General features: G+C 46.5%; 1 protein-coding gene across 1 annotated transcript in view; it reads left to right on the top strand.

Moving 5' to 3' along the window:
- The first annotated feature begins 1,649 nt into the window (after positions 1 to 1,649).
- The window catches only part of LOC144611320 (gametocyte-specific factor 1-like), a 98,867-nt gene continuing 88,979 nt past the window's right edge, over positions 1,650 to 11,537 (top strand). Inside the window, exons 1-3 of the mRNA XM_078430369.1 lie at positions 1,650 to 1,788; positions 6,389 to 6,515; positions 8,380 to 8,460. Coding sequence (XP_078286495.1) covers positions 1,687 to 1,788; positions 6,389 to 6,515; positions 8,380 to 8,460 — 310 coding nt within the window. The 5' untranslated portion in view covers positions 1,650 to 1,686. The remainder of the gene's footprint in view (positions 1,789 to 6,388; positions 6,516 to 8,379; positions 8,461 to 11,537) is intronic.

The following is an 11,537-nucleotide window of genomic DNA, read 5'->3' as shown; positions in this document are numbered from 1 at the left end:
CTCCCCCCGACTCATCTCTCCCCCCGACTCATCTCTCCTCCCCCACTCATCTCTCCATCCCACTCATCTATCCTACCCCACTCATCTCTCCCCCCGACTCATCTCCACCCCACCGACCCATCTCCACCGCCCCGACTCATCTCCACCCCCCCGACCCATCTCCACCCCTTCCGCTCATCTCCACCATCCCCCCTGCTCGTCTCTTCCCCCCGCTCGTCCCTCCCCCCCCGTTCGTCTCTTCCCCCCGCTCGTCTACACTCCCCGCTCGTCTCTTGCCCCCCGTTTGTCTCTTGACCCCGTTCGACTCTTGCCCCCCATTCGTCTCTTCCACATACTCGTCTCTTCCCCCCCGCTCGTCTTTTCCCCCCCGCTCGTCCCTTCCCCCCCCGCTCGTCTCTTGCCCCCCCGTTCGTCTCTTCCACCAGCTCGTCTCTTCCGCCCGCTCGTCTCTTCCCCCCGTTCGTCCCTTGCCCCCCCGCTCGTCCCTTCCCCCCGCTTGTCTCTTCCCCCCCGCTCGTCCCTTCCCCCGCTCGTCTCTTCCCCCCCGCTCGTCCCTTCCCCCCCGCTCGTCTCTTCCCCCCCGCTCGTCTCTTCCCCCCGCTCGTCTCTTCCCCCGCTCGTCTCTTCCCCCCCGCTCGTCCCTTCCCCCCCGCTCGTCCCTTCCCCCCCGCTCGTCCCTTCCCCCCCGCTCGTCCCTTCCCCCCCGCTCGTCCCTTCCCCCCCGCTCGTCCCTTCCCCCCGCTCGTCTCTTCCCCCCGCTCGTCTACACTCCCCGCTTGTCTCTTCCCCCCGCTCGTCTACACTCCCCGCTCGTCTCTTCCCCCCGCTCGTCCACACTTCCCGCTCGTCCCTTCCCCCGCTCGTCTCTTCCCCCCGCTCGTCTCTCCCCCCCCCCCGCTCGTCCCTTCCCCCCCGCTCGTCCCTTCCCCCCCGCTCGTCCCTTCCCCCCCCGCTCGTCCCTTCCCCCCGCTCGTCCCTTCCCCCCCGCTCGTCTCTTCCCCCCGCTCGTCTCTTCCCCCCGCTCGTCTACACTCCCCGCTTGTCTCTTCCCCCCGCTCGTCTACACTCCCCGCTCGTCTCTTCCCCCCGCTCGTCTCTTCCCCCCGCTCGTCCACACTTCCCGCTCGTCCCTTCCCCCGCTCGTCTCTTCCCCCGCTCGTCTCTTCCCCCCGCTCGTCTCTCCCCCCCGCTCGTCCCTTCCCCCCCGCTCGTCCCTTCCCCCCCGCTCGTCCCTTCCCCCCCGCTCGTCTCTTCCCCCCGCTCGTCTCTTCCCCCCGCTCGTCTCTTCCCCCCGCTCGTCTACACTCCCCGCTTGTCTCTTCCCTCCCCGCTCGCCTCCCCCCAGACTCACCTCCCCCTGACTCGCCTCCGCCCCGACTTGCCCTCACCCCCCGACTCGCAACCCCCCAGACTTATCTCCGCCCCCGACTTACCCCTCCCCCCCCGACTCACCTCTCCCCGAGTTCACTCCCCCCACCCTGCGAATTTACCCCTCACCCAAAGCTGCTCTGTGACCTCATTGTCCCCTCCCACCCTCTATGAGCTCATCCACTCCCCTGCAAGTTAATCTGCTTCCCCCAGTTCATCACTGCATTTCCCTCTGAATTGTACTGTGCATTCATTGCCTGAATTTGCAACAGAGATACTGTGTTCATTTTCATGCTAATTTGACTTTGTAGTTTCAGAATGAGTTCTGTTGACCCCGACGACCTCCTTCTGTGTCCCTATGATAAGAACCATCACATCCGTGCCTGCAGGTTTCCGTACCACTTGATCAAATGCAGAAAGGTAAGATCTCATCAGTTCCCTTCAATAGTGAAGAGCATTGAGCAATAGCCTGGAAGATCATGTAATAGTAGAATTAGGCCATTCTGCCTATCAATTCCACTCCGCAATTATCTCATGGCTTATCTATCTCTCCCTCCTAACCCCATTCTCCTCATAACTTCTGACACCGGTACTAATCAAGAATCTATCTCTCTCTGCCTTAAATCTATCCACTGACTTTACCTCCACGGCCTTCTGTGATAAAGAATTCCACAGATTCACCAACTCTGACTAAGGACGATTCTGTTCATCTCCTTCCTAAAAGAATGTTAATTAATTCTGAAGCTATTACCTCTAGTCCTATACTCTCCCATGGGTAGAAACATCATATCCACATCCACTCTATCCAAGCCTTTCACTATTCTGTACGTTTCAATGAGGTCCCCCCTCATTCTTCTAAACTCCAGCGAATAAAGCCCCAGTGCTGTCCAACGCTCATCAAATGTTAACCTACTCATTCCTGGGATCATTCTTGTAAACCTCCTCAGTTACATTCAAAACTCCGCTGCCAGTCTACTCACACACACCTCGATCCGCGACCATATCACCCCCGTCCTTTATAAACTCCACTGGCTCCCCATCCCCCAGAGAATCCAGTACAAAATCCTCCTCATAACCTACAAAGCCCTCCATAACCTGGCCCCATCCTACCTGACCGACCTCCTCCACAGGCACACTCCCACCTGCACCCTCCGCTCTGCCGCTGCCAATCTCCTATCCCCCCACATCCGGACTAAACTCAGATCCTGGGGGGACAGGGCTTTCTCCATCGCTGCTCCCACCCTATGGAACTCACTACCCCAAACCGTTAGAGACTCCCCCACACTCACCACATTCAAAACATCGCTGAAGTCTCACCTGTTCAGTACTGCCTTCAACCACTGAAGGTCACCTCACCTACTGTCTCCTTTCTCTGTTCATTTATTTATTTACTTATTTATCTATTTATTAATTTCCCTATGTTCTCAAAATCTCTGTAAAGCGTCTTTGAGTATATGAAAAGCGCTATATAAATAAAATGTATTATTATTATTATTATATGGTGCTATATCTTGCAACTGTGACACATTGTCCCCAAGGCTAACAAAGTACTTCCTTCCACTTATAAATGATCTGACAGGCCGACCCAGCTTTCTCGGCAATATATAAGAATACTGTGATCTATGGTGTCAAAAGCTGCTGTGAGGTCCAAGAGGATCTGCACTGAGACTTTGTCCTTGTCATTGTTAACCCTAAGGTCACTGACTATTTTTATCAGGGCGATAATTTGCTCTGAACCAAGATTGAACTTTCTCTAAAATGTCATTTTGATTCAGAAAATTTTGTATTTGGTTGAATACCCTTTCTCCAGTACCTTGCTGATAAAGGGTAGATTTGATATAGGTCTACAATTACTCAGTAGCCCACTGTATAAATTTGGTTTCTTTAACAGTGGCTTTACAACAGAGGTTTTATTAGTATCTGGGAAAGTTCCAGTCTCAAGGGAGATGTTTATAATTGTAAGAACAAAACTGGATAAACTGTTAAAAACATTCTTTAAAAACTTTGTAGCAACCGCGTCAAAATGACAGCTCTCAGCCACAATTTTACAAAGTTCTGAGGTAGAAATACTTGTGAAACTGCTCATTTTTGCCTGCGCCTTACTAGGTCGGCAGCAGAGGACAGTAGAATCTAAAGATACCAGCTCTGATAGTCTGAAACAAATAATCGGCAAACAGCTCACATTTCTCAGCAGAAGCTTGGCTTAAAAAATCAGGGGTTGAAGCAGAGTTTAATAATCTGTCAATGGTGGAGAACAAAATCTTACTATTTCCACCACTTTCTGCAGATCTTACAGTGTTATAAGCAGCAATGGTTTCTTTATAGGTGCCAAGATGTACTTCTAGTCCTGTTTTTCGCTTTCTTTCGGCTACTCTACATGATTTTTAAACGTATGAACAGAATTATTTAATGTGAGATGCAAATGTGAGTGCTCACAATCACGATGCTCGAGACAATCTAGAGAAACAAGTATATTTTATTTGCAAGTCTGCAGAGTTGGGTGCCTCCCCTCTCGAGACCCACCGAGGTCGGGAAAATCCCTTCTTTTTATTCACATCAATTTACAATTGTCACACCTTTAATTCCTCCCCTTTGGGCTCCTTCCAATCGGAGCACTGAGGTGCACAATCTACCGGCACCGCCCCTGTTGCCTCCCACATCATACGTCGCATGTGCATTTAAATGAGACATCTTGTCATGCTGGGCGTTTTTGTAATATTCATTTATCTTATTAGGCAGGCGCAGTACAGAGTAGTTCATGCCCTTTCCCCTTGTTCTCTGGTTATCTTGCCCTCTCTCCTAGTTCTCTGGTTATCTTGCCCTCTCTCCTAGTTCTCTGGTTATCTTCTAACACTTATCCTTGGAATGTCACCATTTGTTCTTGCGGTTCTTATCTAGCGTAGCGCGGTCGGGTCAGCTATTTCTCAGGGTCCTTAGTCTCAATCAATTATCCCTTTTTACCCCTCTCTCACATTTAACCATGGAGATGTTTTAACCCATACTTTCCTCTTGATCTTGAGAGGTGCAACATTATCAAGTGTCATAGCTAGGTTACTGTTAACATCTTGGTGCATGCTTCCTTCAAGGTGGAGTCACAGGCAGATAGGGTGGTCAAAAAGGCTTTTGGCACATTGACTTTCATCAGTCAGAGTAGTGAGTATAGAAGTTGTGAGGTCATGTTGCAGTTGTCTAAGACATTGGTGAGACTGCATTTAGAGTATTGTGTTCAGTTCTGGGCACCATGTTATGGGAAAGATGTTCTAAGTCAGCACGCCAAGATGTTGTCAAGTTGAAAAGGGTACAGAGAAGATTTACGAGGATGTTGCCAGGACTAGAGGGTCTGAGCTATCGGGAAGGTTGAATAGGCTGTGACTATTCCCTGGAGCGCAGGAGGATGAGGGGTGATCTTGCAGAGGTGTATAAAATCAGGAGAGGAATAGATCGGGTAGATGCAGAGTATCTTGCCAGAGTAGGTGAATTGAGGACCAGAGGACATAGGTAGGTGAAGGAAAAAAGATTTAATAGCAATCTGAGGGGTAAATTTTTCACACAGGGTGGTGTGTGTGTGGAACAAGCTTCCAGAGGAGGTAGTTGAGATTGGGACTATCCCAACGTTTAAGAAGCAGTTACACACGTACATGGATAGGACAGGTTTGGAGGGATATGGACCGAACGCAGGCAGGTGGGACTAATGTAGCTGGAAATGTTGGCCGGTATGGACAGGTTGTGCCAAATGGCCTGTTTCCACACGGAATCACTATTCTGGCCTTCCATCACAGTGAGGAGGTGACTGGAGGAGACTCACTGTGATGGATGTTTCTTTTGTTTGGTGTTAGTTTATGATTGTATGTGTTATTGCATTTTTATTGATTATTCTTATTGGTCTTATTGTTGAACTGCGAGTAATTTTTCATTTCACTGCACATTTATGTGTATGTGACAAATAAATGACTATTGACGAAGGGGAAAAGATTTAATAGTAACCTTTTCACACAAAGGGTGGTGGGTGTATGGAACAAGCTGCCAGAGGAGGTAGTTGAGGCTGGGACTATCCCAACGTTTAAGAAACATTTATGCAGGTACATGGATAATTCAGGTTTGGAGGGATATGGACGAAATTCGGGCAAGTGGGATTAGTGTTACCGGGACATTTTGGGCCGGTTTCCACGTTTCCAGAGGAAGTAGTTGAGGCAGGCACAACAGTGTGAAGAAAAGTCTCGGCCCGAAACGTCACCCATTCCTTCTATCCAGAGATGAAGTCTGTCCCGCTGAGTTACTCCAACACTTTGTATCTATTCACAATACTTTGCCAATTTGAGAATAACGTGTTGTGTCCATTTGGGTAAATTTGCTATTTCAGTTGATCTTTAAGAAGTGATTAGCATTGCTAACCAGGTTAAGGTCTTGTCTAAAGATAGACACAAATGCTGGAGTAACTCAGTGGGTTAGACAGCATATCTGGAGAAACTGGGTGCATATCCAGGTGGTGCAGAGGTAAGAGAGATGGGGGAAAGTGAGGGGGCAGTTGGTTGTTACCTGAAGTTGGAGAATTCCATGTTCATACTGTCAGGCTGTAAGCTACCCAAGAGGAATATGAGGTGCTGTTCCTCTAGTTTGCGTGTGGACAGAACGATTGGTATGGGAGGGGGGGTTAAAATGTTCAGATAGATGATAAATTCATCAATACCTCTTTCATTCTGAAACCTCCCTCTTTGAATAAATCTTCGGACATCTGTCAGTTGAATTGCTTGTCCTATTCCTGTGTAGTAGTTAGAGGTGTTTAATAACATGTTAACTTATTTGCTGCCTTCAGTGTTTGAATGTCATATTACTTGACCAGGATTTCAATCTGCCATGGGCAACATCATTTTTTAAATTTTAGATATGGTATTTTAATTAAATTTTTTAGATAAAATAGTGAACCAAAAGGTGTACAGAGAGAGTGTATGTGGGTGCAGTATTTGCACACAGATAAATAGGGTCCAATTCAAATTTATACTTTTTACTGTGACTTTACAAGAATTTCCCTGACAAAGCTCGGAATTTAGAGTCCTGTCCTTTCAATGCAAGACACTGGATCCCAAAAGCGGAAATGAAGCACCACATCACAAACTGTGTGGACAAGAAGGTAATCGAGGACGAGTTTGGTAAGTAAAGTATTGACATTCTACATAGCTTTTGGAGTATTGTTCTAAATTCTGATTGCCCCATTACAACAAAGTTGTAGATGCTTTGGAGAGAGTTTACCAGGATGATGCTTGGATTAGGGGGGTATTAGCTACAAGGGGCTACAAGCTACCCTGGAGATGGTCAAAGTTTAATGATGTGTGGATCATTTTTATATATTGGGTGGTGGGTGTCTGGAATACACCAATCGGTGGTGAAGGCCGATACAATAGTGGCCTTAAAGAGGCTTTTGCGTCAGCACATAAAGATGGAGGGGTATGGATTATATGTGGGCAGATTAGAGTTGGTGTTGACATCATGTTCAGTGCAGACATTTTTGGTGAAGGGCTTGTTCTTGCGTTGTACTGTTCTATGGCATACTAATGGGGAGTTTAAATAAAGATCATGCAAGCCAAGTGATAGAGGCCCTTTGGTCCTACTCGTTCACACTGACCAAGATAAGTTAGTCCCATAGAAAAATTACAACTAGATGTTTAAAAAAAAACTGCTGGAGAACTTGGCAGATCAGGCTGTGGGGGCACATTACCTGCATGACTCTGCTCAATGCAGAGTCACAACCTGAAACACCTTTCCATCCTATCCTTGTACCTGTAATGAAAATTTAGTTGGGTTCAAGAGTCAAGAATGTTTTATTGTCGTATGTCCCAATATGCCATTGCAATTAATACACACACGCACACATACATTGTGTGTGGTTATATATATAGAACCCAACTAAATTATACATTTGTTTTATTTATTTATATATGTAATATCATGTTTATATTTAATAATTTTCATATGTATATATGTGTATATATATATATATATATATATGATAGAACTTTATTCATCCCCGGAGGGTAATTGGTCTGCCAACAGCCATAACACACACCAGGTCCTTCATTGTTCTTTACAAAAACTTGAAATTAAAATTAAATTAAAAGTTTAAAAAAAAGAAAAAGACAAGCAACTGTTGGCTGCCTGCTGTGTGCACAGTGCCTTGACCGAAACAAACGAACAAACGAACGCAGGCTTATCCCCTGGGCAGAGGATTCTAAAACTAGAGTGCTCCCCCACACCGGGTCCCCCTTTATTCTCCCACCGTCCCTCATGGCGGTCATCCCACAACGGGTCCTCCATTGTTCGATACGGCGGTCCCCTACACCGGGTCCTCCATTGTTCTTCACGGCGGTCATCCCACACCAGGTCCTTCATTGTTCTTTACGGCGGTCCACTACGCCGGGTCCTCCATTGTTCTTCACGGCAGTCATACCACACCAGGTCCTTCATTGGACTTCACGGCGGTCCCCTACACCGGGTCCTCCATTGTCTTCCTCTCCCCCCCTTCACGCTCATCAACCGTTGATCGCGGGTTGATCACGAGGCTCCACCACCGCCGAGGCTCCCGCTTCTGTGAGGCAGCAGTACTGCCAGGCCCAGACAAGCTTTGCCGTCCGGCTTCCCCACAGTCCCCTGGAAGGCCTGTGGGGCCCAGTGGGGCACGTTCCAGTCGGCGGAGTGGTTGTTTGGCAGGTGTGTGCACTTGCAGAGGCACAGAGATCAGAATGCTCTTCAGGATATGCACCTTTGTGAATGTGCCACATTGGGTCTGCTTGGAGACTGAATGCTTTTTGGGGTGCATGGACTGCTGGCATTGTCTGCAATCATTCCCTGAAAAGCTCCTGGGCTATTGGTTTGGATCCTCTTTGTGTAAAGCAGGGTGCTCGCTATGGATCAGGAGTATTTCAAATGCTGGGGTGTTTCAATATCAGGCTGTTTTGTTCTTGAAATTGGCACATTCATGATGTACACGTTGTGGTAATTGTTTTTCTCATTCCGTAGTTTACAACGCCCAAAGAAAGTCTTGTGATATCCCACAAAGCACATGGCAATGTCCAGCCCCTGAGGAAGACTGGGAGACAGGTCAGTGCTCAGTACACTTCCATTTTCCTTATCTCAACTTATACAGTCACAGTCATACATTACAGAAACAGACCCGTCAACCTAACCTGTCTATGCTAAAGAAGATACCCATCTATGCTGGTCCCACCAACTAACCTTTGGCCCATATCACTCTAAAGCTTTCCTATCTACGTACAGTGTCCTCCATAATGTTTGAAACAAAGACCCGTCATTTATTTATTTGTCTCTGTACTCTATAATTTGAGATTTGTAATAGAAAAAATCACATGTGGTTAAAGCGCACGTTGTCAGATTTTATTAAAGGCCATTTTTATACATTTTGGTTTCACCATGTAGAAATTACAGCAGTGTTTATACATAGACCCCCCATTTCACGGCACCATAATGTTTGGGACACATAGTTTCACAGGCGTTTGTAATTGCTCAGGTGTATTTAATTGCCTCCTTAATGCGGGTATAAGAGAGCTCTCCACCCAGTCTTTCCTACAGTCTTTCCATCACCTTTGGAAACTTTTATTGCTGTTTATCAACATGGGGACCAAAGTTGTGCCAATGAAAGTCAAAGAAGCCATTACGAGACTGAGAAACAAGAATAAAACTGTCAGAGACATCAGCCAAATACTTAGGCTAACCAAAATCAACTGTTTGGCACATCATTTAGAAGAAAGAGAGCACTGGTAAGCTTACTAATCGCAAAGGGGCTGGCGGGCCAAGCTGATGACAGAAGAATTCTCTCTATAATAAAGAAAAATCCCCACAAATCTGTCCGACAGATCAGACACACTCTTCAGGAGTCAGGTATGGATTTGTCAATGATCACTGTCCGCGGAAGACTTCATGAACAGAAATACAGAGGCTACACTGCAAAATGCAAACCACTGGTAGCTGCAAAAATAGGATGGTCAGGTAACAGTTTGCCAATAAGTACTTAAAAGAGCAACCACAGTTCTGGAAAAAGGTCTTGTAGACAGATGAGATAAAGATGAACTTATATCAGAGTGATGGCAAGAGCAAAGTACGAAGGAGAGAAGGAACTGCCCAAAATCCAAAGCATACCACCTCATCAGTGAAACATGGTGGTGGGGGTGTTATGGCCTGGGCATGTATGGCTGCTGAAGGTACTGGCTCATTTATCTTCATTGATGATACAACTGCTGATAGTAGCAGCATAATGAATTCTGTAAGTGTTCAAGTTCAAATAAATGCCTCACAACTCATTGGCCAGCGGTTCATTCAACAGCAAGACAATGATTCCAAAACATAGTGCTAAAGCAACAAAAGAGTTTTTCAAAGCTAAAAATGGGGGTAAATTCTTGAGTGATTAAGTCAATCACCCGATCTGAACCCAATTGAGCATGCCTTTTATATGCTGAAGGGGACTAGCCCCCATAACATAAGCTAAAGATGGCTGCAATACAGGCCTGGCAGAGCATCACCAGAGAAGACACCCAGCAACTGGTGATGTCCATGAATCGCAGACTTCAAGCAATCATTGCATGCAAAGGAAATGCAACAAAATACTAAACATGACTACTTTCATTTACATGACATTGCTGTGTCCCAAACATTATGGTGCCCTGAAATGGGGGAACTATGTATAAACATCGCTGTAATTTCTACATGGTTAAACCAAAATGTTAAAAAATGGCCTTTAATAAAATCTGTCAATGCGAACTTTAACCACATGTGATTTTTTTCTATTACAAATCTCAAATTGTGGAGTACAGAGGCAACTAAATAAATGATGGGTCTTTGTCCCAAACATGATGGAGGGCACGGTATATGTCCAAATGTTCTTAAAATATTTCAAAATTACCTGCCTCAACTCCCTCTTAGGGCAGCCCGTTTCATATACCTACCACTCTATGAATGACAAAGGTGCCCCTCGGGTTCCTATTAAATCTTTGCCCACTAGCGTTAAAGCCATGATATCTGATTCTTGATTCCCTCACGGTGTAAAATACTCCATTCTGTTTCTCTCATGATTATATCTACCTCTATAAAATTATCCCACAGCCTCCTGCGCACCAAGGAATAAAGCCTGACGTGGCGAGGTGGGTAGATGGGGCATGTTTGTTTTTTTTCTTGGATCTTTGTTTCTTCTGTAGCCTCAGGCATTGTCTCGGAGAACTGGAGATGGCTGATGTTGTTCATTTGTTTAAGAAAGGAAGTAGAGAGGAACCGGTGAACTATAGGCAAGTGACCAAAATACCATGTCAGCGGTATGGAAACTGTTGGAGAGAATTCTTCAGGAAAGGATATACTCCCCTTTGGAAGAGAATGGTCTAATTAGGGATAGCCAGCAAGGCTTTGTACATAGTGATACAGTGTGTAAAAAAGGCCCTTCGGCCCAACTCGCATACACCGGCCAACAATGTCCCAGCTACCCTAATCCCACTTGCCTGCGCTTGGTCCATAACCCTCCAAACCTGTCCTATCCATGTACCTGTCCAACTGTTTCTTAAACAATGGGATAGTTCCAGCCTCAACTACCTCCTCTGGCAGCTTGTTCCATACACCCACCACCCTTTGTGTGAAAAAGTTACCTCCTGGATTCCTATTAAATCTTTTCCCCTTCACCTTGAACCTATGTCCTCTGGTCCTCGATTCCTCTACTCTGGGTAAAAGACTGTGCATCTACCCGATCTATTCCTCATAATTTTGTATACCTCTATAAGATCTCCCCTCATCCTCCGTGAAATAGAGACCCACCCTACTTAACCTCTCCCTGTAGCTCACACCCTCTATCTGTAAAACTACAAACCTTTGTATCATCAGCAAATTTGCTAATCTTGCCACGTATGTTCTCATCCAAATCATTGATGTAGATGACAAACAGTAACGGGCCCAGCACCGAACATTGTGGCACACCACTAGTCACAGGCCTCCATTCTGGGAAGCAACCTTCCACCATCACCCTCTGCTTCCTTCCATGGAGCCAATTTGCACCTCTCCTGTATTTAAGGACGACTCATAAATTTCAACCAGGGCTCCCGCAATTTCCTCTCTAGTTTCCCGCAATGTCCTCGGATATATCTGATCAGGCACCAGAGATTTGTCTACCTTCAAACACGACG

Source organism: Rhinoraja longicauda, chromosome 40 (assembly GCF_053455715.1).
Source record: "Rhinoraja longicauda isolate Sanriku21f chromosome 40, sRhiLon1.1, whole genome shotgun sequence".
Classification (NCBI taxonomy): domain Eukaryota; kingdom Metazoa; phylum Chordata; class Chondrichthyes; order Rajiformes; family Arhynchobatidae; genus Rhinoraja; species Rhinoraja longicauda.
Note: the sequence above shows the minus strand (reverse complement) of the source record. Positions and strands in the feature narration are given on the sequence as shown.